At 42.3% G+C, this 26,604-nt stretch overlaps 1 protein-coding gene across 2 annotated transcripts in view; it reads left to right on the top strand.

Moving 5' to 3' along the window:
- Positions 1-26,604, top strand: part of FBLN7 (fibulin 7) — a 97,347-nt gene that overhangs the window by 38,523 nt on the left and 32,220 nt on the right. For both annotated transcript variants that reach the window (XM_004388854.1, XM_004388853.1), the window contains exons 2-3: positions 20,309-20,468; positions 25,352-25,522. In XM_004388854.1, the coding sequence (XP_004388911.1) occupies positions 20,309-20,468; positions 25,352-25,522 (331 nt within the window). The remainder of the gene's footprint in view (positions 1-20,308; positions 20,469-25,351; positions 25,523-26,604) is intronic.

Below are 26,604 nucleotides of genomic sequence, written 5' to 3' on the forward strand. Positions count from 1 at the left end.
AGAAACTAAAATAGGGGCATATATGAGTAAACAAAAATGATTGTGGCAAATAACTTAATGATTATTAAAATACTAATAAGAAAAACCAAATAAATTCAAATAAAAACTTTAGACAAAAATATCTTTAAAGATAACAATTATCCTCATTTCCAAAGAGTTTCAGATATAACACATAATAATCTTGAGACATGGTACCATATAGTGAGTGTCTCAGTCATCTAGTGCTGCTCCAACAGAAATACCACAAGTGGATGGCTTTACAAAGAGAAATTTATTCTCTCACAGTCCAGTAGGCTACAAGTCCAAATTCAGGGCATCAGCTCCAGGGGAATGCTTTCTCCGTTGGCTCTGGAGGAAGGTCTGTGTCATCAATCTTCCTTTGGTCTGGGAGCTTCTCTGCGCAGGAACCTCGGGTCCAAAGGACGTGCTCTGCTCCCGGCATTGCTTTCTTGATGGTGTGAGGTTCCCATGTGTCTCTGCTCACTTCTCTCTTTTATATCTCAAAAGAGATTGCATTAAGACACTAATCTTGTCAACCTCATCAGTATAAACTCATCACGGTGATAGAATTTACAACACATGAGGAGATCACATATAATCTCATCATAGTGGTAGAGTTTACAACACATAAGGAAATCACATCAGATAACACAATCAAACAATACTGGGAATCATGACCTAGCCAAGTTGCTACACACATTTTTTGGGGGACACAATTCAATCCATGACAGTAAGGATATGTCAAGAATATATTAAGCTAACATAAAGGAGAGTTTTTAGGTTAAAACATATAGAAAGGTTTACCTATACAAGTATGTCTTATTAACTAATAAAATCTAATTGATAGAGCAAAGATACTTCAAAAACAATGAGGGTTAGGCATAAAGCAATAATTTCAATAACATTCATTTACCAAGGGAAAGTTATTAGTCCACAGACCTTAAAGGCATGTAAGACAAGAGGGCAGCAAATACTAGAAAAGGAAATATGCAAAGTCTGAGAATTATATCTGTTTGTGTGATCCAGTGTTTGGAAATAAAGGGTTTACAAGCCTGGTCTTGCATTTTTCAATGAGTTGTCCATGCCAGATTTCGTCTGTTTCTCATCCTGGTGATTTTTTTAATTTTAGTTTGAGTTTTTTAGATGGTTGAATAGTCTAGTAGTTTTCTTCATTTGAGAGAGGTGCATCCTTGTAAGTTAGTGGCACAAGGATTAGCAAGGAAAACTACATATGTTCATTTTCAGTGAGGCTCCAGAGAATCTTTTAACTGATGTCTTTTCTAATATATACATAGTCCTCTGGAACAATATTAGTCAGATTTGGGTATTTTAGTTGTTAAAAGCCCCTTTAACCTGAGAAAACATTTTTTTAGAGTATTGGATTAAAAATTGACAATATTTAACAATATTAGAGTCAGTATAAGTAACATAAGGGAGGGCCATTTGATTCTGAAGAACTACTTTTCTCATTATAGTCATTTCAGCATTCATTTTTTGGAGTCCACAGGTGGAATTATTTAAAATATTCTGAATATGCTTAGTCAAAACTTTTAATTCATAGGATATTCTGTAACTAGCATCGTGTTATTAGTTCTTGAAACAGCTTATTCTTAAAAGAGGGAAATGAAAATAAAAAGTTTCCTATATCTAGAAATTAGAACATTGAACAAAAGTAATATTTTCATTAAAAACTTATGATAATTCATTTAGTTTACTCAGTCTAATGTAGTTAATCTTAGTTCCATGCTATTCTGGATCAGCAGTAACTTGAAAGACCTTGTCAGTTTCCACACATGAGTTCTAACAATCTTGATTCAGTTCAATTGTATCTTTGTCTGAAATATTTTGTTAAGTAATTTCAATGAATCCATAAACATGTATCTGTGAATGACAGACTTAAAAATGGATGTGGTTAATTTATAATAATCGTACAAGTGAAAAGACTCGATATGTATTAATTACAAAAGTAATGCAAAACCAAATAAAGTAAACAACTTTAGACAAAAATATCTGTAAAGTTAACGATTATCCTCATTTCAGATATAACACATAATAATCTTGAGACATAGTACCATATAGTAAGGATATGTCAAGAATATATTAAGCTAAACATTGGAATGGTAATAAAACTTTATGGGTAAATGGTGTGAGTTCATTAATTGAAACAATCAGCTTTTTTTAATTGTACTTTAAGAGAAAGTTTGCAGTTCAAGTTAGTTTCTCATACAAAAATTTATACACACATTGTTATGTGACCCTAGCTGCTCTCCCTGTAAAGTGACAGCACACTCCTCCTTTCCACCCTGGATTTCCCGTGTCCATTTAATCAACTCCTGTCCCTTTCTGCCTTATCATCTCACCTCCAGACAGGAGTTGCCCCTTTAGTCTCATGTATCTACTTGAGCTAAGAAGCACACTCTTCATGAATATCATTTTATGTCTTATAGTCCAGTCTAATCTTTGTCCAAAGAGTTGGCTTTGGGAATGAGAAACCATTGGCTTTGATGATGCTAAATTTAAAGGAAACAAAGTTGTAACAAGGTTAGCAACTGAAATAATAAAATTATGACATAATGTCATGTGCTTGTCCATAAAACAGAAGTAATTCTTTTGTGGCTTTCTACTTTCAAAGTTGTCAGGCGTTTATTATAGACTACTGAGAAACAACACTTAAGTTATTTAAAGCAAAGATTTTAAAGGTAAAAACCTTAGGTTTTTTTTTTTTTTTTTTTTTAAACTACATGGGTTTGTTTTTGATTCAGGAATTTGTTTTGTTGAACCTTTGCCTTCTAGGCAGATTGCATAAAGAATAAAATTAACCTTTCAACCTAGTAATTAAGGAAAATTTTGTTACTTTGACAATGAGAAATCTAATTCTTTGTCTTATATGTTATTTGACACTAAGCTTTAAAAAATTCTTATGAATTAACTCATTAAACCTTCAGTTGCAATAAACCAGAACCTTGATTATATTAAACAAAAATCATTAATAAACTTCTCTAATTTCTTGTCTTTGTTACATATTTCTTATAGTCTAACTCTTTTAAGTGGTATAAAATGAACATATTTATTATCAAATATGTATATATATACTTCTGTGACATACAAGAGTCTATAAACATTAATTATAATGAACATCCATTAACTTAGTCTAATATTAGTAAGTTACCAAGTAATTTAAGTTTGTATATTACCAAATATAATTACTGTAAGCAGTTTAACCTTCTTCTTATTCTGGAATTAATAAAATTATTCCTTTTCCCTACATAAAAATATTTCATATAATACTTTGCTTAAGTTATTTAGAAAGCTTTAGTTTTTAAGATCTTGTTTTCAATGTTGACAAAAAAATATTTGTCAGAACAAAATTGTTTTCATCAGTGGTTGGGAATATTAGAATTATTTAATTTATATAAGCTCTTATTTATTATTAAACTGGTTAGAATAAGTTCTTTGAGGAAATAGTATAATCTAATTTAATAATACCATCTGGAGGTAAAAAAAGTATATTTTCATAATCCTGTCTTTTGCATGCTTCATAGGATCCTTTAGAGAAAGCAATTTAGAATAACTTGTCCTTTTTAGTGCATTTTTTCAAATATATTTATTTATTTTAAATTATAACCTCATTTTCTGCATGCTTTATAGGCCTCAAAATAGCTATTAGAAGCCCAGCTACAATCAGTCATTTTTCTAAGACTCAAAAGACTGCTTTATGAGAAAAAAAATCAGCAACTGCTAGTTATGGCTTTTTGAGACAAGACACACATATAAAAAGAAATTTAAACACAGAATGAGACAAAAATTACATAAATTAACTGGTCTGTGACACTAGCTTAAAAAAGAAAAAGAAACACCAAATTTAAACAATTCCATACGGGAGATTTTAAAGCCAGCGACTTGTACCAAGAGGGACTACAAGAGAGCAGCCAGAAATTTTAAGCTGGCATTCTGGACCAAGATGTCTGCAAAAGAGCAGACAGAAATTTTTAAGTTGGCATTTTGGACCAAGACGTCTGTAAGAAAGCAGACAGAAAAAGAAGCCAAAATGTTTACTAGAGCGCAAAGAGAAACAAAATCCTCCTTAAGCTTCACTTGCCTTTTTTCTTGGCAATCAGAACAATGAAAAATTACATAGCTGGTAGGTTCAAAGGATTCCTTACTTTACCAGTATTTTTTCTAATAAGAGAATTATTTTATCTGTTCTTAAATGCAAGGGTAAGTGTAAATTCTGAATTATGGGGAGATGTAAATAATTTGGTAAGCAATTTTGTATTTGGTCCTCACCAGTGTTTAGTGTGTGGGTCCTAGTAATATCCAACTTCCTTCTAACTTATAAGCTCTTCTTTAAGGACTTCTTGTTGGTAATTAAAAGGATCCAAGTGTTTAAAAGTCAAATTAGTCGGCTTAGTAATGGGAATTGTTTCTTAGTCCAGCCTGTAAGGCTTGAATTTTAAACTAGAGTGTTCAGTAAATAGTTTGGCTAAACGATACACAGTTTTCCTTTTTTTCTTGTTTGTAGCTTTAAGTTCTTGCCCAGTTAATTTTTCTTGGGGGGGAAGAAACCTTAGGGATTGTGCTTTAAAAAAAAACTTATCTACTGCTTTTGTTTAATCTAATAATTCAATGCCTGAAGCATTGGGTTTAATCATAAATTACTTTTCAGAGTTTTTTTCACTGTGCTTCTTCAGCATATTGTTGGGATTTTGTAGGTCCTACTAACATATTAATCAATTAAAACAAATCTTGATAAACTAAGTTTATAAGTTTTTATACAGGTGCCATATCTACAGGTGTTATAACTGTAACTGCTCCCTCCTTTTTAACATAATCGAGAGTGGGAAAAGTGACTGTATGAGGTTTATCTTTATCTTCAGAGTATTTAATTTTAAAGGCATTTCAAAATTAGGTTTTCTCCCTTTCTTAATACAGAAGTCAGGTTTAGAGTCTTAAATAGAACTCATTGTTATTTCTAGGACTTCTTTTTTGAAATGGGTATTTCTCGCTTGACTGGCTTTGTAGTTGCCATGTGGCTGCAAGCCATTAATTTACTTGTCAAGGAGTCTCTTTGGTTGGAAGTAGTTTATGAGTCAAACTTGTTAGTCTTGGCAGGAGGAGTGATTTTTCAGTCAAGCCAATGCCTTTTTGGTAAGTCTAAAAGTTCAGAATTCAGGATGTTTTTAGTATCAAGTATGAAGCCCTGGTAGCGCAGTGGTTAAGCATCTGGCTGCCAGACAAAAGGAGGGCAGTTCAAAACCACCAGCCACTCCTTGGAAACCCTATGGGGCAGTTCTACTCTGTCCTATAGGGTTGCTATGAGTCGGAATCGACTCGACAGCAACAGGGTTTAGGGACAGGTAGAGAGAAAAAACCACCAGCAAAGAGGCAGAGGAAACTTACTAGGTTCCTGAAACTTTTTTAATAAGAGCCTTCTTTTTTCTACTACACTGCACAGAAAAGTTAATCTTGCTGTTGTTAGGTGCTGTTGAGTTGGTTCTGACTCATGGCAACCCTACGCACAACAGAACAAAACACTGCCCGGTCCTGTGCCATCCTCACAATCCTGCTATGCTTGAATCCATTGTTGCAACCACTATGTCAATCCATCTCGTTGAGGGTCTTCCTCTCTTTTGCTGACCCTCTACTTTACCAAACATAATGTCCTTCTCCAGGGATTGGTCGCTTCTGATAACATGTCCAAAGTACTTGAGACAAAGTCTCGCCAACCTTGCTTCCAAGAAGCGTTCTGGCTGTACTTCTTCCAAGACAGATTTGTTCGTTCTTTTGGCAGTCCGTGGTATATTCGATATTCTTTACCAACACCACAGTTCAAGGGTGTGAATTCTTCTTCAGTCTTCCTTATTCATTGTCCAGCTTTCACATGCATATGAGACGATGGAAAATACCATAGCTTTGGTCAGGTGTGCCTTAGTACTCAAAATGACATCTTTGCTTTCTAACACTTTAAAGAGGTCTTTTGCAGCAGATTTCCCCAGTGCAATGCATCATTTGATTTCTTGACTGCTGCTTCCACAGGCATTGATTGTGGATCCAAGTAAAATGAAATCCTTGACAACTTCAGTTTTTCTGCGTTTATCATGATGTTGTGAGGATTTTTGTTTTCTTTATGATGAGATGTAATCATACTGAAGGCTGTAGTCTTTGATCTTCATCAGTAAGTGCTTCAAGTCATCTTTGCTTTCAACAATCAAGGTTGTGTCATCTGCATACCACATGTTGTTAATGAGTCTTCTTCCAATCCTGATGCCCTGTCCTTCTTCATATAGACCAACTTCTCGGATTATTTGCTCAGCATATAGATTAAATAAATATGGTGAAAGGATACAACCCTGATGCACAACTTTCCTGACTTTAAACCACTCAGTATCCCTTTGTTCTGTGCGAAACTGCCTCTTGATCTATGTACAGGTTCCTCAGGAGCACAATTAAATATTCTGGAATTCCCATTCTTCACAATGTTATCCATAATTTGTTATGATCCACACACTCAAATGCCTCTGAATAGTCAATAAAACACAGGTATTCTCTGCTTTCAGCCAAAATCCATCTAACACCGGCAATGATATCCCTTGTTCCACGTCCTCTTCTGAATCCAGCTTGATTTCTGGCAATTCCCTGTCGATGTACTGCTGCAACCACTTTTGAATGATCTTCAGCAAAATTTTGCTTGGGTATGTGTCTTAGGCTGGGTTCTCTAGAGAAGCAAAACCAGTAAAGCGTGTAAATAGATATATATAGAGAGAGATTTATATCAAAGAAACAGCTCACGTGATTGTAGAGGCTGGAGTGTCCCAAGATCAGGATAGAAGCTTCTCCTGATTCACATAGCCAAAGGGGCTGGTGAACCGAAGATTGGCAGGTTGTAGAGCAGGGCTCTTGCTCACGGGCTGTGAAGGTTGACAAATCCCAAGATCGGCAGGCAAGACTGCAAGACTTCTCCTGATTCATGTAGCTATAGGGGCTGGGGAACCTAAGATCGGCAGGTAAGCTGCTAGCTCAAGTCCCAAGAGCTGGAGGTCAGATGAACAACAGACAATTGCAGGATCCACAACAAGCCAAAAGCCTTGGCAAGGCGAGCAGGAAGGAAATAGGCGGAGGAGGGAGGAGAGATGAAGGCTGAGGGTGTGGTGCGCTGCCATAGGTCCTGCCCCCACTGGTAACATCAGCAGATTCCATCATGGGGGTGGTCACATATCAAATTTCAACAGGGAAGTGATCACAACGTTACACAACTGCCAAAACACTGAGAATCATGGCCCAGCCAAGTTGACACACAGTCTTAACCATTACAGTGTGATTATTAATGATATTGTTCAATAATTTCTGCATTCTGTTGGATCACCTTTCTTTAGAATAGTCACAAATACGGATCTCTTCCAGTTGGTTGGCCAGGTAGCTGTCTTCCAAATCTCTTGGCATAGACAAGTGAGCACCTCCAGCGCTGCATCCATTTCTTGAAACATCTCGATTGGTATTCCATCAAGTCTTGGAGCCTTGTTTTTTACCAATGCCTTCAGTGCAGCTTGAACTTCTTCCTTCAGTACCGTTGGTTCTTGATCATATGTTGCCTCCTGAAATGGTTGAACATCGATCAGTTCTTTTTGGTACAGTGACTCTGTGTATTCCTTCCATCTTCTTTTGATGCTTCCTGAGTCATTCAATATTTTCCCTGTGAAATCCTTCAGTATTGGAACTCAAGGCTTGAATTTTTTCTTCAACGCTTTCAGCTTGAGAAATAGCAAGGATGTTCTTCCCTTTTGGTTTTCTGAATCCAAATATTTGCATATTTCATGATAATACTTTACTTTGTCTTCTCGAGTCGTACTTTGAAATCTTCTGTTCAGCTCTTTTGCTTCATCCTTTCTTCCGTTCGCTTTAGCTACTCTACATTTAAGTGCAAGTTTCAGAGTCTCTTCTGACATTCATTCTGGTCTTTTCTGTCTTTTTAATGACCCTTTGCTTTCTTCGTGTATGACGTCCTTGATGACATTCCACAACTCATCTGGTCTTCGGCTGTTAGTGTTCAATGTGTCAAATCTCTTCTTGAGATGGTCTCTCAATTCAGGTGGGATATACTCAAGGTCATATTTTGGCTCATGTGGACTTTAATTTTCTTCAGCTTCAACTTGAACTTGCTTGTGAGGAATCGATGGTCTGTTCCACACTCAGCCTGAGGCCTTGTTCTGACTGATAATATTGAGCTTCTCCATCGTCTCTTTCCACAGATGTAGCCAATTTGATTCTTGTGTATTCATCTGGTGAGGTCCATGTGTATAGTCACCATTTATGTTTTTGAAAAAAGGTATTTGCAATGAAGAAGTCATTGGTCTTGCAAAATTCTATCATGTGATCTCTGGTGTCATTTCTATCACCAAGGACATATTTTCCAACTACTGATCCTTCTTTGTTGTTTCCCACTTTTTTAATGCAAAAGTGGGAAATTGGTGGCGGGTTGATTATATTGGACCCCTTCCATCATGGAAAGGGTAGCATTTTGTTCTTACTGGAATGGACACTTACTCTGGATATGGATTTGCCTTCCCTGCATGCAGTGCTTCTGCCAAAACTACCATCCATGAACTTACAGAATGCCTTATCCACCGTCATGTTATCCCACACTGCATTGTCTCAGATCAAGGGACTCACTTCACAGCAAATGCAATAGTCAAAATATTCAAAAGCTGTTTCTCAAAAGGAGAGTAGAAATCTGCAGAGGACAGCAGGATTTTGCTCCGAAATACTAAAGGTCTGTGCTGTGATTCACCAATAGGGGCCTGCCACTGACACTTCAAGCAGCATTGGATCGGCCAGATTATATGGCTCAAGTGGCAGAGTGGCTTACACAGCAGTCTGAACCTGTTGCAGTGCCTTCTCTTGTTCTGGACCCCCCTCAAAGCTAGCAGCTTTTTGAGTCACTTGATAAATAGGCTGGAGTAGCACACCGAAATGAGGGATATGTTGCTTCCTAAATCCAAAGAGGCCCACCAGTCATTGTGTCTTCTTTTTAGTTGTGGGAAGAGCCAGGTGCAATAACATATCCTTCACTTTAGAAGGAATATCTCGACATGCCCGACATCACTGAACTCCTAGAAATTTCACTGAGATGGAAGGCACCTGAATTTTTGTGGGATTAATTTCCCACCCTCTAGCACACAAATGGAAACCCTGGTGGTTTAGTGGTTAAGGGCTATGGATGCTAACCAAAAGGTCAGCAGTTTGAATCCACCAGATGCTCCTTAGAAACTCTATGGGGCAGTTCTACTCTGTCCTGTAGAGTTGCTATGAGTTGGAATTGACTCAACGTCAATGGGTTTGTTTTTTTTATTTTTGGAGCACACAAATGTTTTACCAATAAGTCCAGAGTCATCGACACTTCTTCCTTACTAGGTCCAGGCAGCATAATGTCATCAGTGTAATGCACCGGCGTGACATCTTGTGGAAGGGAAAGGCGATCAAGGTCCTTGTGGTCTAAATTGTGACATAGGGCTGAGGAGTTGATGTAGCCCTGAGATAGGACAATGTAGGTGTATTGCTGGCCTTGCCAGCTGAAGGCAAACTGCTTTTGGTTGTCCTTTGAAACAGGTATGGAGAAAAAGACATTAGCCAGGTCAATAGCTGCATCCCAGGCACGAGGAGATGTATTAATTTGCTCAAACAATGAAACCACATTTGGATCAGCAGCTGCAATTGGAGTCACCACCTGCAGTTGTATAATCCAGTGTCATTCTCCAAGATCCATCTGTTTTTTGTACAGGCCAAATAGGTGAGTTGAATTGGAATGTGTTGGGAATCACCACCCCTGCATCCTTCAAGTCCTTGATGGTGGCAGTAATCTCTGCAGTCCCTCCAGGAATGCAGTATTGCTTTTGGTTTACTGTTTTCCTAAGTAGGGGCAGTTCTCATCACTTCCACTTGGCTTTTCCTACCATAATAGCCCTTACTCTATTTGGCAGGGATCCAGTGTGGGGGTTCTGCCAGTTGCTGAGTACATCTATTCCAATTATGCATTCTGGAACTGGGGAAGTCACTACATGATGGGTCCGGGTACCCACTGGACCTACTGTGAGATGGACATGAGCTAAGACTCCATTATAACCTGACCTACATATGCCCCTACTCTGACTGGTGGGCCACAGGGACATTTTTGGTCTCTTGGAATTAGCGTCAGTCCAGAGACAGTATCCAGTAATCCCCCAAAATCTATGATTTCCTTTTCCCCAATGAACAGTCACTCTCATAAAAAGCCGTAGATCCCTTGGGGGAAGATTGGGAGAAAGATTAACAGTATAAGTTTTTGTCAGTGTATTGGAGTCCTTCCTCAATGGAACCCAGCCTCCCCTTCATTCAAGGGGTTGCGGGTCTTTAAACTCGCTCAAGTCTGGGAATTCATTGAGGGGCTGTGGCTCTCTATCCTGGTGTTTTGAGTTAAACTGCTGTTCACTGGACCTAGAATTCATCTGCATGTACAAATCAAGTAAATATTTAGTAGATTTCCTATCTGTTTCACTCCTGGGGAAACCATGACTAAGTAACCAATGCCATAAGTCCATATGAGTCAGGCTATTCTGATTACTGCTTTGACTCCACTGTCCATGATGGTAACCATGCCCACCTTGTCTTTTGATTGAGTGCCACCAATTGGCCCCTACCACCACAGGGTCGAATCAACCCCATTGCAGTTAGGTGTCTTAATTCAGTTGGGGCAGTTCCTATGTCAAATGTGACTTACATAAATAAAATAGCAATCACAGCAGTTTTCAAGAACGCTGGAGCTCTCTTCACAAATTTGTTCCTCACTGTTGTGGTAGAAGTTGTGTCCTCTGGGTACTCCACGTGTGGGTCTGTGAGTCTAACCTGATAAATCCACTCTAGCATGCCAATTTCCCTAAGCCTTTGGATACCTTCTTCTACAGTATACCAAGGCAAGTCTGCTACTTCACCTTGATTTAGTATAGGCCACTGTGTAATCCATGCTTCAGCACCCAAACAAATAAACTATTAGCTCCTTTCCTAAGCTCTCGAGCTGAAAGACTGAATGAAGAATCTGTGCTTAGTGGGCCCATATCATTAAACTCAGACTGATCCATCTTTAGTTCCTTGCACTATTATCCCACACCCTTAATAGCCATTCCCGCACATATTTCCCATGTTTCTGTTTGTACATGTAAGAAAAATCAAGCAGTTCTTTTGGAGTGTAGTGTACCTCCTGCTGGGTCACACTTTATACTTCACCTTTTGGAGCTCACTGGGACTTAAGTCTAATTATAAGTCTAGAAGCCAAAATCAGTGGTGGGGATGTATTTTGAGAACATTCAGCATTGTCTTGTAAGGCATCTGCCTCAAGTGATGACCCAGGCAGTGTCTCAGAAAAAGGCTCTTTAGATGCAACTGGGTTAATCTCATTAGATGGGAGTGGAGGGGCTAATGGTTTTACTGGGGTGGGTAGCTTAACAGACAAACATGGAATAATGTCTTCAGATGGGAGTGAGAAGGCTAGTTATGTTGGCAGCAGTGATTCAATGGAATTCAGAGGCTCAGTATCTCCAGCTTCCTGATTATCTGCCCATATGTCCCCATCCCAAGTTTCAAGATCCCATTTCTTCCCAGTCAATGCCCTCACTTTAACTTCAGACACCTCTTGAGGTTGGCAATTGAACTGACGTTGTAATTCAGCCACTCTTACAATAAGACCCTGGGTTTGTTTTTCAGCAATATCAGCTCTGTTAGTGCAAGAAGTAAGGCTTTCTTTCAAGTTACAAGTGGAAACTTTGAGGTTGTTTATGTGGTGCTTGAGCTTTGTCTCTGAAGCCCTGAGGTCATCTCTTTCTTTCACCACTTTGTTTAGCGAAAGTAGGACCAAACAACCAGCTTCCTTATATTTCTCATGACAAAACTGTAGAAAAGTATCAAACATACAGTCACCCAGAGACTCACCTTTCCCAATACCTGATCTATTGGTTGTGATATTTTGTGTATTTCTGTTGCCACCTCATGTCATGGATTAACAGTGCCCTCTTTACTACTGGAAGCAGAGACATCAGCATCTTTAAGACTAACCATACTTGATAACCAATTTAGAAAACTCATCCTTACAATTTTGTTTCTCTAGAACCACTCTCAGTACCAAATGTCTTAGGCTGGGTTCTCTAGAGAAGCAAAACCAGTAAAGCATATAAATACATATATAGAGAGATATTTATATTAAAGAAGTGGCTCGCTTGATTGTAGAGGCTGAAATGTCCCAAGTCCATGGGTCAGAATAGAAGCTTTCCCTAATTCACGCAGCCACAGGAGCTAGCAAACCCAAGAACAGCAGGTCAGACAGCAGAGCTCTTTCTCACAGGCTGCAAAAATTGACATATCCCAAGATTGGCAGTCAAGACTGCAGGTAAGCTGCTAGCTCAAGTCCCAAGAACCAGAGGTCAGATGAACAAGAGCCAGCTGCAGAATCCAGAGTGTGCAAAAGCCCACGAGCCTTGCCAGGACGTCAACTTATATTCGATGCAGGCCACACTCCTAAGGAAACTCCCTTTCAACTGATTGGCTACTCAGAGCAGATCCCATCATGGGGGTAATCACATTATATCAAATCTCATCATGGAAGTGATCACGTCATCATACGACTGCCAAACTACATTATTACTGCTAAACCACTGAGAATCATGGCCCAGCGAAATTGACACACAACTTTAATGATCACACCAGGAATGACAAATTGAAGAGGAATGCCTTCGCATTCATTGTCAAAAAGAACAATTTCAAGATCTATTGTGAAGTACAGCAGTGTAAGTGATAGTATAATATCCATATGCCTACAAGGAAGATCAGTTAATACTACTATTATTCAAATTTATGCACCAACCACTAAGGCCAAAGATGAAGAAATTGAAGATTTTTACCAACTTCTGCAGTCTGAAATTGATCAAACATGCACTCAACATGTATTGATAATTACTGATGATTGGAATTCATAACATATGAGGTGACTAAAAATGCCATGGCTTGGGTCAGAGGCATCTTAGTTCTCAAAGTGACATCTTTGCTTTTTAAAATTTAAAGAGGTCTTTTGCAGCAGATTTGTCCAGTGCAATATGTCATTTGATTACTTGACTGCTGCTTCCATAGACGTTGATTGTGGATCCAAGTAAAATGAAATGAACACTAGAAAGATGTTTACCTGTGTTCTGTGGACTACGCAGAGGCATTCAACTGTGTGGATCCTAACAAATTATAGATAACATTACGAAGAGTGGGAATTCCAGAACACTTAATTGGCCTCATGAGGAACCTGTATGTAGATCCAGAGTCAGCCGTTCAAACAGAACAAGGGGATACTGCGTGATTTAAAGTCAGGAAAGGTGTGCATCAGGGTTGTATCCTTTCATGATACTTATTCAGTCTGTATGCTGAGCAAATAATCCAAGAAACTGGACTATGTGAAGAAGAACAGGGCATCAGGACAGGAGGAAGACTCATTAACAACCTGTGATATGCAGATGACACAACATTGCTTGCTGAAAGTGAAGAGGACTTGAAGCACTTACTGATGAAGATCAAAGCCTTCAGTATGGATTACACCTCAACATAAAGAAAACAAAAATCCTCACAACCAGACCAATAAGCAACATTATGATAAACAAAGTTAATCTTACTGACCTCAAAATTTTCCCAGACCGGCCACTAGTCTGATTCCTTACCTCTGCTAAGTGTGTGCCATTTCCCAAGAAGCTGAACCAAATTCAGCCCATAATTCTTAATTATTAAGTGGCCAGAGTACCAGGGGGAGGACTACTCTGGTCTTGTGAAGTGGCATTCCCTAGCTTACCAGAGTTCAGCACGTGCAACCTTAAATTCAGAAATCTGCAGATACAACCAAGCGTTACTAGATGTGCAAACTTTACTTTTGAGCAATCTCAGAGACACACCACCTGTACAGAAAATTACTTGCAGTTTTTTCCAAACCACAAAGAAATACTCTTTGAAACTAGATTTATGTTTACACTGACTGAGATGCTTATTTTTAGACAACACAAAAAAGTGAAAGCATACCAAGATGTCTGAGAAAATCTGGACAAATACAAACAAGAGGCTTAATAAAAAATCTTGGAGTACTGTACTATAAATCATGGGGTTCAAATCCAAGAGTGCCTTTCTTTGCAGGGTCCCCAGGGTCCATGGAAAAAGTAGGGCACAAGGGGCCCCATCACTGGTGCCTGTTCTTATCCTTGGTCCCTCTGAGGTCCCGCTGAAGGAAGATGGCTTTTGGATCCTGCCAACTATACCAATTATTGTGGGGGAAAATGGCCTAGACTCAAATTTAATCAAAAGAGATTATTATTAAGCCAAGACAAAGACAAAGACAATCATTCAAATGAGGGACCTGCCAGCATGCACTGGGCACAAGAGACTAGCAGAATCCACTGAATCACAGTCAGGGAGCAGCTAATATGCTATTACAGAAAGAAGTAAGTTAAGAAAAATCCTGATTGGTTATTCATTAATATATCATTGTCAAAGGCTGGATAACAGAAGTGGGAACTTGACGTTGGTAGGTTAAAAGAGTTTTTCGTTGACTTAATTACCATTCGGTGATAGGTTTAAAGAGTTTTTGTTGACTTAGTTACTACTTAGTGACTAGGGGGATTTATAGAGAAGGGTTTCCTTGGGAACAACCGAACAACATTTGTTTTTGGCTTAGTGACTGAAGTGGGTTCACAGGGCAGTCACAGGGTAATTGCAAGGCATTCATTTCTGAAAATGTAGAGGTTACATAAAGCTCCTTGGAAACAAACTAACAACATCACTCTTGACAGGCAGAACTGCCCTGACCAGTTCAGTTTTCTGGTTCTACAGGTATTTTTACACAAAATGGATTTCTAGGCCTGAACCCTATTCCAGCTTCTTTTACTGTGGTCACATACCTCAGATAATTTTTAGGTCTCTATATCAAAATGATGCCATAACACAGTGCTGAGACGAAAGAACTGACGTAGCCCCTGCGCCTTATGGCCCAGTGTATGCAAGATTATAGTTGTGCATATGTGCATAGGGGTCTAATCTAAAAGTAAAAACCCAATGAAAAGTTAAGAGTGGTTCTCTCTGGTCATGGGACTTATCCTTTGTTTTGATGTGTTTTCTACATTTTGAATTCTCTTGCAGGGAAATTGCTTTATTTTTTTAAATCTTATTATTATTTTTTATTGTAGTTTAAGTGAAAGTTTACAATTCACGTTAGTCTCTCATACAAAAATTTGTACATACATGGTTATGTGACCCTAATTGCTCTCCCTATACTGTGACAGCACACTCCCCCTTTCCACCCCAGATTTCCCATGTCCATTCAACCAGCTCCTGACCCTCTCTGCCCTCTCATCGCACCTCCAGACAGAAGCTGCCCATTTAGTCTCATGTATCTACTTGAGCTAAGAAGCACACTCTTCACGAGTATCATTTTATGTCCCATAGTCCAGTCTAATCTTTGTCTGAAGAGTTGGCCTCGGTTTTAGTTCTGGGTTGACAGAGAGTCCGGGGGCCATGCTTTCTGGGGTTCCTCTAGTCTCAGTCAGACCATTAAGTTTGGTCTTTTACTAGAATTTGAGTTCTGCACCCCACTTTCTCCTGTCCATTAGGGACTCCCTGTGATGTTCCCTGTCAGGGTGGTCATTGGTGGTAGCCAGGCACCATCTAGTTCTTCTGGTTTCAGGATAATGCAGTCTCTGGTTTATGTGGCCCTTTCTGTCTCTTGGGCTAATACTTTCCTTGTGTCTTTGGTGTTCTTCATTCTCCTTTACTCCAGGTAGGTTGGGACCAATTGATGCTCACTAGCTTTTAAGACCCCAGAAGCCACTCACCAATGTGGAATGCAGAACATTTTCTTAATAAACTTTGTTATGCCAATTGACCTAGATGTCCCCTGAAACCATGGTCCCCAGAACCTCGCCCCTGCTACTCTGTCCCTCAAAGTGTTTGGTTGTATTCAGGAAACTTCTTAGCTTTGGTTTAGTCCAGTTGTGCTGACTTCCCCTGTAGTGTGTGCTGTCCTTCCCTTCACCTAAGATAATTCTTGTCTACTATCTAGTTAGTGAATAACCCTCACCCTCCCTCCCCACCCTCGTAGCCATCAAAGAATGTTTTCTTCTGTGTTTAAACCTTTTCTTGAGTTCCTATAATAGTGGTCTTATACAATATTTGTCCTTCTGTGACTGACTAAATTCACTCAGCATAATGTCCTCCAGATTCCTCCATGTTATGTTTCACAGATTCATCATTGTTCTTTATCATTGTGTAGTAGTCCATTGTGTGAATATACCATAATTTGTTTGTCCATTTGTCTGTTGATGGACACCTGGGTTGTTTTCATCTTTTTGCTATCATGAACAGTGCTGCAATGAACATGGGTGTGCATATATCTGTTCATGTGATGGCTCTTATTTCTCTAGGATATATTCCTAGGAGTGGGATTGCTGGATCGTATGGTACTTCTATTTCTAGCTTTTTAAGGAAGTGCCAAATCAATTTCCAAAGTGGTTGTACCATTTTACATTACCACCAACAATGTGTAAGTGTTCCAGTCTCTCTACAACCTCTCCAACACTTATTATTTTGTGTTTTTTAGATTAATGCTAGGCTTGTTGGGGTGAGATGGTATCTCACTGTAGCTTTGATTTGCATTTCTCTAATGACTAATGATCGTGAGCAGGAAATTGCTTTATTTTTATGATCAAGCAAAATGATCAAGCTTTCTCAGTTTGAAAGAGTTAACACTTAAGTTCTCAGTCCCCCTCCTCTGACCCTTTTTGTCGCCACAGTGCAGACCTCTTGAACACTTGACTTGGTCTGTAAGGACTCCAGCCTCATCACTGAGCTCTGCAGAGGAACTCAGGTATTCCCGTGCAGACGTCTGACTACAGGCGACAGTCTGACCGTGGCTCCAAGGGTTCCATTTCTAGCACTTTGGGATCAAGTTGCTAGCTGCTAGTAGCAACTGCAGCCCAAACTCATCATACCTGCTGCTCCAAGTCACTCATTCTCTTGATGCCCATGGCTCCCTGGCCCTGACACTGGCATGCTGTCTTTCCAAGAACACCGAAGGTCTTCCTTGCACCACGATGTGCTTTGTTAGCACCACCCCAGAGAGGTACAGGGTGGAAATGGGCCACAGGTTTCTGATCTCACTCAGCAAGTTTGCCCACAGCCGTTCCATCCCTCTCTGTCTGGGATGTGGCCTTAGTTTGCTTGGTCTTGAAGGGTCTCCAGTAACAACTGGTGAGATGAGCACATCTCACCCTAATGAGGGAAAAAGCAGCTGCTGCCAGTTGTCCATGGAGCAGGTGCTGGGAAGGCTCTTCTGGGAATTGCCACAGAAGCAGAAGACAGTTTTGCCAGGAGCCTGAGTTAGAGACACTTGGCTGCCCAGCAACAATGTGGAAAACAGGCATCTTTCCCTCCACACACCCTCCCCTTCTTTCTGTATTTTTTGGCACTCCCATGCTACCACCCCAGGTTCTCAGCAGTTTGCTTACCCTTTCCTAGCAGAGCCCTTGGCACTGATGTCCTCCTTTCCCCACTTCAAAACTTAGTCCTTCTGCATCCTGCAAGGCAGCTGCTGCCCAGCCCTCACTCTTCCAGCTGTCATGGTCCTGGCTGGCTTGTAGAAAAGAAAGGCAGCTGCGTGCTTGGCTCAGTGTGGTGAGGGATGTTTCTTTCACCTTCCTTCCCTGCTTCCTACCACCCCCCTGCCAGTCCCCATGCCCAAACTCCCCAACCTGAAATTTGCACAGGGGTTAGAAATTCACTCCTGTGGGATACTTTGGTTGGTTGATAGAGTTATCAATCCCTAGTGCAAATTAATCAATGAGATCATTGACCACACAGTGTTGTGTGAAGAACAGCTGAGATGGGGCATAAGACAACCTATTGGGCAACAACCTAGGGTGGATGGGGGCTGGGTTGGGAGTCAGCAAGCTTCCCAGCCCAGCTCTACTGCTTATAATGACATGATCTGGGGCAAGTCACTTGACTTTTAGCCTTCATATCATTATCTATGAAATGGAAACAATAATTAATCATGCATGCCCAAACTTCTTCACTGGATTGCTGCCAGCCGGTAGCTGAAGGTGCTTTGTAAACTGTGAAGTACTTCACAAATGTAACTTATATATAAGGCATGAAACCATCTATAAAAGCAGCTCCCTTTTTTTGTTTGTTTGTTTGTTTCAGGGAGAGGATGTGTGTGTGAGAAAGCAGGCCTGGTGGGATGGCTGGTAGGTGCTGGGCAGGCAGGGATTGCAAGAAGTCCCTGCCTGGGTGCCCACAGCCTGAGTCAGAAGGGTCACAATGGGGGAGGAGAAAGGAAACCAAACAAAACTTTCTTTCCAACAATTTTTGTTTGGTACCAGGCCTAGTCAGGCCCTGGTTAGGGTCGAGACCAAGAAGTCCCATGAGTTAACAAGTTCCAGGGGCAACTGGGGATTCCACTTTGCCAAAAGCATTCATTGGATCAGGCCAGGGCGTCATCTCTTTGGTGCAGTCTCCAAGGTACAGGCAGCCTGGCAGCCTCCCTGAGAGAGCAATGGGGCCTCTGCTTCTCTGTGGCCGAGCTCCACTGGCAAGGCCAGAAGCCACCCAGGCTGCTTGGGCCACATGCCTCCCCGCCACCCAGCTGCCCCTCTGCTTTTAGAAACACAGCGAAACCCGCGAGGGCGGAAATTTGACGGGACTGCCTTGTTTTCCGCCTTTGACAGGGTGCAGTCTTACCACTTTCCTGTTGCTCGTTTTTGTGGAAAATATTTTTGTTTTCCTTCTCTGACAACTTTCGTTTTACACAGGTTCCAGCTTTTGCAGGTTTTACTATATTTTTTTATTATAAAACTAACACATATTGTAGAAAAAATTAAGTATAAAAATAAAATTAAAAATGATCTACGAGCCTATCCTTAGAGATAACCATCATTACCTTCTTTCTTCCTTGCAGCTGTTATTAGGGTAGAGTAGGCTCTGCTGTGGTAATACACAACCCCCTCACGAAAGAGGAAGTGAAAGGCTTTCCCACTCTCCTCATGCCAGGTCCTGTCTCTTCCCGTTGTATTCCACCTCCTCCTTTTAAAAACCACTTGCTGCTAGACTCAACTTCGACTTATGGAGACCTCATGTGTCAGAGTAGAACTGTGCTTTATAAGGTTATCAGTGGCTGATATTCTGGAAGCAGATCTCCAGCCGTTTCTTCTGAGGTGCATCTGGATGGACTCAAACCTCCAACCTTCCCATTAGCAGCTCAGCACGTTAACTGTTTCACCACCCAGGGTCTCCACCTCCTCCTTTTTCATTTCCTGACTCCAACAGACAGTTGAGATTGGAAACCTTGAAATTTTCCTCATGAAGTATGATGTTATGTGTTGCTTTAAGTTAGATGGTCTTTGTCATAAGCACAATCTTTCTTTTTTTAATGACTTTTTAGAAATAATCAGAACTAGGTGCTGAATTTTATTGAATGGATCTTTAACTCTATTAAGGTAATCTTTTTTTTTATTCCCCTGTTCGATTTTTTTTAATGTATAGAAACCATTGAGTATTCCTGTTTTGCCAGTCCTGTTTTATCAGCCATCTGCTTTTAATAATGTCCAAGAGAGAAAGAAAGAAAAAGCTCACCAAGTTCCCGATTTCAGGGCATTAATTTAAAGGATTAGAAAAAGTGTTTAGGAGTAACAGACTACTGATTGTTTGGGTCCAAAGGCACTTTGGATCCAAATAATTGTACAGCACACCTTAATTATTTACAGTAATCAATTCTGCCCTTCTCCTTGACTATGTATTTTTTGTTTTTGTTGAGGTGTGAGCTGGGGCTACCATATGTGTGCTTGGGGCTGTGACTTGGTGACCTGACTCAGCAGATGTCCCTGTCCAATTAGAGCCTAGGGCAGGGAAGGACACCTTGTGAGGTCAGTTTTACATTGCACTTCAGTCCAGTCCAGTTGCCATTGAATTGACTGTGACTCATGGCAACCCGATGTATGTTAGAGTACAACCGCTCCATAGGATTTTCAGTGGCTGTGATTTTTTAGAAATAGATCACCAGGACTGCCTTCTGAGGCTCCTCTGGTGGTTTGAACTGCCACATTTCAGTTAGTAGCTGAGTGCTTAATGTTTGTACCAGCCAGGGGCTCCCACATTGTTCTGAGTGAGCTGCTGAGGCAAGTGTGCCCCGTGGTGAGTCTGCAAGCTGAGAATGTGCTTGTGGGCGGAGCCAACAACAATTGGTGGTGATGGTGGTGATTCTTCCTCTCCCCAGGACTGCCTCAACAAGCAGCAGCTTCTCTCAGCCATCCGCCAGTTGCAGCAGCTGCTGAAGGGCCAGGAGACCCGCTTCGCTGAGGGCATCCGCAACATGAAGAGCCGGCTGGCCGCACTGCAGAACTCTGTGAGCAGAGCGACCCCAGACACCCCTCCAGGTGGGTACCCAAATCAGCAGCCACTGGTGCCCTGAGACACTCAGGTTCTCCCCCAATCCCAGCCTGGCCCTGCGAGGCCCCTGGGCATACCTCACTATTGTAGTGGATTCCCCCACTTCTCCCTGCCTCTCCTTGGTCTGTGATTCATCTTTTAACCCTGGTTGCGGGGTGGGGGTAAATGTGTTGAAAAGAAGTCTGCCTTCTCTCTTCCTCTTCAGTCTGGATGTCATGCCATTTCCTTTCATATCTTTGCATATCTGTTGCTTAACAACAGTCACGTCCACGTAACCTTTATAAAACTGCTGAAAAGCACTACTTTTAGTGCATGAGCTGCTTTTCCCTTCCCCATCCCCACCCAGGTAGACTCCAGTTGGTTCAAGTTTTTCAGACATGAAAATAAGTCCTCCATTATAAACTTGCTGCTGTCGAGTTGATTCTGACTCAGAGTGACCCTATAGGGTTGCCCCATAGGGTTTCCAAGGCTGTAATCTTCACGGAAGCAGACTGCCACATCTTTCTCCCACGGAGCACCTGGTGAGTTCAAACTGCCAGCCTTTTCGGTTAGCATCCGAGCACTTAACCACTGCGTCACCAGGGCTCCTCCTCCATTGTAAGTCCCTCATCATTACCAGCGAGTGGAGAGGAGAGGGCTTGCTGAGGACAAGTTCCATTTGTCTGGCGAGGTTTCAGTGAGCACTCAAACTCCTGCCCCGTCAGGCAGAACTCCAGGAGACACAGGGCCGCTGTTTCCCTGCTGTCCCAGTAACGGCTTTCCCACTGCCGATGTCCAGAGATGGGCGGCTGGTCTTCCTCTAGTTTCTCCTCAGGGTAATGGTGGGGAGGGGGTGGTCATCATGTTTGTTCTGAGTAATTCATGAGCCTATGGATGTCATTTATTCACTTAAGAGACATTTATCAAGGGGCATCTTTGTTGTGTAAGATGACGGTGTTGAATTTCCCGCCTTTTTAGAGATTATGGTAGCAGGTCCACAGTCTCAACAGCACTGAGTCGACTCCTGTTTTCCTTGGCTCCACGGGGCAGAACTAAACCTAGCAGCCAAACCTCCTCTACACCTTCCAAGGGGCTCTGGGGCCCAAATCCTCAGTGGGGCTCATCACACTCAAATCCTGTGAGGCGGCCAGGGCATCCTTCCTTCCTGCCACAGTTGGGAAACTGAGGCCAAGAGAAGTGAACTAGCAGTAGGAGGTCCCTGACTTAGTGGTCTCTTCTAAAGGATCAGTTACACAGAGCAGTCCTGTTTTCACAGGATCAGAGCTGCCTGCAGTCCCTGGGAGTTTCAAAGAAGAGCCTGCAGGGAGTAATTTATAAAACTGCCCAGCCCATGTTAGGGTCCAAACAAACCAAACCTGTTGCTGTAGAGTTGATTCTGACTCATAGGGAACCTAAAGGACAGACAAGAACTGCCCCATAGGGTTTCCAAAGCTGTAATCTTTACAGGAGCAGACTGCCACATCTTTCTCCCGCAAGGCAGCTGGTGGGTTTGAACCACCCATCTTTCAATTAGCGGCTGAATGCTTAACCACTGCGCCCTCAGGGCTCCTCATGTTAGGGTAGCTATTGTTAAATCATGAGTCCTGAACAGTGCTAGATTTTTTTTAAAAAATGGCAAATTCTCTTTTTAAAAAGTTACCACTGTATATTGTGCCTCTCCCACGAAGGCATTGGTGGTTTGGTGGTAGAATTCTCCATACAGGAGACGTGGGTTTGGTTCCCAGCCAACGCACTTCATGTGCAGCCATCACCCGTCTTTCAGTGGAAGCTTGCATTGCTGTGACACTGAACAGGTTTCAGAGGAGCTTCCAGACTAAGACAGACTAGGAAGAAAGGCCTGGCAATCTACTTCTGAAAATCAACCAGTGAAAACGCTACGAAGCACAACAGTCCAATGCCCAAGTGACCATGGGGATGGCACAGGACTGGGCATGGAGTCTCCATGAGTCAAGAGCCAACCTGACAGCAGCTAACAACAACAACGTGTGTCTCCCTCGTGTTGGGCACTGCACTGATACTGCTTGTGACACCCCTGCAGCTGGCAGGGCAGCTGTCACAGTCCCCATTGCAGGGGGGGTAAGGGGGCTGAAACTTGCCCCAGGTCAAATTGAAAATAATGGAAAAATTATCTTTTGTTGTTGTTTTTTCTCTTAAACGGCATTTGCTGGAAGTCAGAAAGGAAAGTTTCCAGTACTGAAAAATGGTTGATCTTCCTCTTTCTGGCTTCTATACAAAGTATCTCCCTCCTATTTTTCTGGCCTTTTTTTCCTGGAAGCATCACAACCAATTGGCTTCAGGGCCTATCCAGGGAAGCCTCATTCCATTCACATTTCCAAGTTGCCATGTTAACCGCTCATCTCATTCCTTCACATTAACCTCATTCCGGAAGGTGCAGCAGAGCTGAGGCTCCCATAGACCCACAAGGACTTAATCTAAGTGAAGTGAATCAGCCAACAGGCACATCCTTCCACTGGAGCAGGGGCCTCTGGCTCCATTGGGATGTAACTGCACATTGATTTTTAATTAATTTGAATCTATTCATTAATTGCACTAACATTTATTGAACACCTTCCAGGCGTCAGATACTGTTCACTCAGGTAGTATTTTACTTGTGAGTTGCTCCAACAGGTGCCCTGTAGTTTTTCTTTTTTGAGGTTAAAGATTTCTCATTCCTAAAGAGGCCCTATCGCCTTCCCCCAAAGCATTTTAAATCGTTTTCAACACAATTAAGTACTACATTTTTAAAAAGAACCATGAAGTCATTTATTTACAGGGACTGAGGCACCAACCGAGGAGCGCCCAGGAGTCAGGAGTTGAGCTAACACTCACCGCCTTCTCACCAGGACACTACCACTGGGTACCAAGTTGGAGTTTTGCTAAAGGAAAGTGATGCAGCCCTAGTAACCAAGGGCCACTTAGAGTACTTGGAGGGTCTGGTTTGTACCTTTCTCCCCAGTCTCCCCAGTCCAGGCTTCCACGGCTGCTCCGTGTCTGGGAGAGAGGCCTGTTGCACTCTTCTTGGGGCCTCAGGTCTAGGCACCTGCAGGTAGACATGTTGCCAAATGTTTTCTCCATGGTGAAAGCTGAGTGATTCTCTGTCACTCGTTTCAGCCTACAATGCTGAAGCAATAGCTTCGTTTTCATCTGTCTAAAATCCTAACAATATTTTTATAAATGAAACTTGGAACTTAACTATAACACATTTTAGGAGTGGCTCTGAGTTTCCACCTACGCTAAATCCAAATCCCACTGATCCCAACTTTGGCCATTCAGTCATTAAACAGACAGTGCCTGAGCACCAACCGTGTGCCCAACACTCTGCCTCAGAGAGAAGAAGAATGGCAGAGTTCCTACTCCTTCTCTCTCCAACCCACAGTAATCCATCAAGAAAGCTACCTCTAAAATTCAAGCCATCTCTTTCCACCCCCAGTTGCATCTGATCTGAGCTGCCTTCGTGCCCGGGTTCTGCTTTCTTCCCTTTCTCACACCAACACTTTATACCCAAGCCACAGCCAGAGTGATGCTGCTAACATCTAAGTTGGACCACTTTGTGCCTTGGCTCAGAACCCGCCAATGTCTCCCATATCACACAGAGTACATGTCAAATGGCCTTTGATTTCCTTTCCAATGGCCTCTGTTCCCTCTTGCTCTCTGTTGCCTCTCTGACTTCATCTCTAACTACTTTCCACCTCATCCACTCCACTCCAGTCACAGTGGCCTCTTTGACATTCCTCAGACCTGCCAGGCACACTCCACCTCAGGGCCTTTGCACTGACCATTCCCGCTGCCTGGAGCAGCTGTATCTACCCTCCCCAGATATCTGCAGGTTTATGCCTTCACTGTCTTTCTTCAAGTCTTTGCTCTAATAAAGCCTAGCCTGACCACCATATTCAAAATTGTGCCCCCTCCACTGACATCCCTAGTCCTATTCCCTACTTTCATTTTCTACATAACACTTATCACTCTTATCATTTACTGCCATTTACTTACTGATCTTGTTTATTGATCATCTCCCCTGCTAGAAAGGGGACTTTCTGAAGGCAGAGTGTTGCCTGTTTTGTTCGCTGATGTATTCCAAGCACCTGATATAGTGCCCTGGTCCATAGTAAGCCCTCAATAAATAATTTGTCATTCATTCACTTGTTTAAGAATTGTTTATTGAGCACTCACTGTGTGCCAGGCACTGGGCTGGTGCTGGGGATGCAAAGACAGATGTAGTCCTTGCCCACCAGAACTGCCTCCTGATGGAGAAGATTGACATCAGACATGGAAACAGATCAGTCAGTAAGGTAATTCCAGTGGTTATCGATGCTAAGAAGAAAGCAAAGTGAGCTCAGGGGTAGTGCCTGGCATGGTGGTCAGGGAATAGTCTGGGAGCTGGTAGCACTTAGCTGGAGACTTGAACAGTGAGAAGCAGCCCCCCATGAGAAGAATATTCCAGGCAGAGAGAAGAGCAAAAGCCAAGGCCTAATGGTGGGACTGAGCCCAGCCTGTTAAGGAGACCCAACAAAACCCAGTCCGCTGGAGCTCCATGAAAGCAGAGCAAGTGGATGGCAGTGATGGGGTGAATCAGCCACACCTGGGGGCCCCAGCTCTGACCCTCACACACTGTGAGGCCCTGCGCACAGCACTCAGTGACTCTGAGCTGGGGTCTCATCTTTCACTAAGTGGGGATCCAGTACCCATCCCAAAGTGCTTTGAAGGTTTGGTGAGACACAGCATTTCAAATGTCCAGCACAGTGTCCAGCCTGAGCTAGGCATTTAGCAGAGGGGTGCTTACAAATGGGAAGCCTTTATGACTGAGAGGGATGCCTAAATGGCTATGGGCCAGGAGGAAGGGCTCCTAATCCTGCTCTCTCTCTTCTTACAGTTTCCTGCCCGGCTCTCAATGCCCCTCTGGATGGCAGAAAGTTTGGAAGCAAGTACTTAGTGAATCACGAAATCCATTTTACCTGCAACCCTGGATTCCAACTGGTCGGGCCCAGCAGTGTCGTGTGCCTGCCCAATGGCACCTGGACTGGGGAGCAGCCCTGCTGCAGAGGTACTGCTCCTTCCTCTCATCACATTAGGTTGGACCCATCACATCGCAGCAAGGTCTGATGGATAGAAATTCCTCAGGACACTTTCTGCCTGATTCCTCAACCATTCCTCAATTGTAGAACAGTGGCCAACGTATCTGCTCGCTTAACGTCCATGCCGGGACTGGCCTGGCCGCTATCTGCATGAGCTTGCTAAGCCTTCATAACAAATTAGTCTTCTTTTCCATATGGAAAAACTGAGGTCCTGGGAGGGGCTAAGCTGGGATTCGCACCCATATACTCTGACCCCTGAGTCTATGCCCTTAGACACCCCACTCTGTTCTGGACACTTGTGATTGGCTCTTATAAACATTAGGGCAAGAAACTCTGCAGGTCAGGGAGAGGGATCAGAGCATGATACTGCAGGGAAACCCTCCTCTTGGCTGCTCTGCTCTGCACTGCTTGTTTATGAGGCTGTTGGTGACTTCTGGGGTTGAGAAAATTGCTCAGGTGTCCTTTGTGTCTGCAGTGAGCCTTGAAGTAGACAGGCTCCAAGAGACCGTTGGGGACGAAGTGAGGGGGAAGCATGAGAAAGTTTCTCTTCTTTATGTGCTAGGTTTGAAGAAAGTAATTTTTTTATATGAACAGAAATTTATTGCCTCATAGTTCTGAAGGTTAGATGTCTGAAATCTGACTGTGGGCAGGGCCATGTTAACTCCAAAGACTTTAGGGGAAGATCCTTTCTTGTCTCTCCTGGCTTCTGGTAGCCCCAGGCCATTCCTTGGCTTGCAACTACAGCATAACTCTCTGTCTCCCCTCTTCTTTTATAAGATACCACTCAGATTGGGTTAGGACCCATTCCATTCCAATATGGCCTCATGGTAACTAATCGATAGCATCTTCAAAAACCTATTTCCATGGAGAAACCCCAAGAGTATAGCCCCCAGACACACTTTTAGCTCAGTGGTGAAGTCACTTCCAAGGTTCACCATTCAGCCGGGGATTAGACAGCCCCATAAAACAAAACAGGACTAATGAGGCATAGCAGTCCAGGGACAAGGACTAGAAGGCAGAAGGGGACAGGAAAGCTGGTGATAGGGAACCC

Source organism: Trichechus manatus, unplaced genomic scaffold (assembly GCF_000243295.1).
Source record: "Trichechus manatus latirostris isolate Lorelei unplaced genomic scaffold, TriManLat1.0 scaffold00219, whole genome shotgun sequence".
Taxonomy (NCBI): Eukaryota; Metazoa; Chordata; class Mammalia; order Sirenia; family Trichechidae; genus Trichechus; species Trichechus manatus.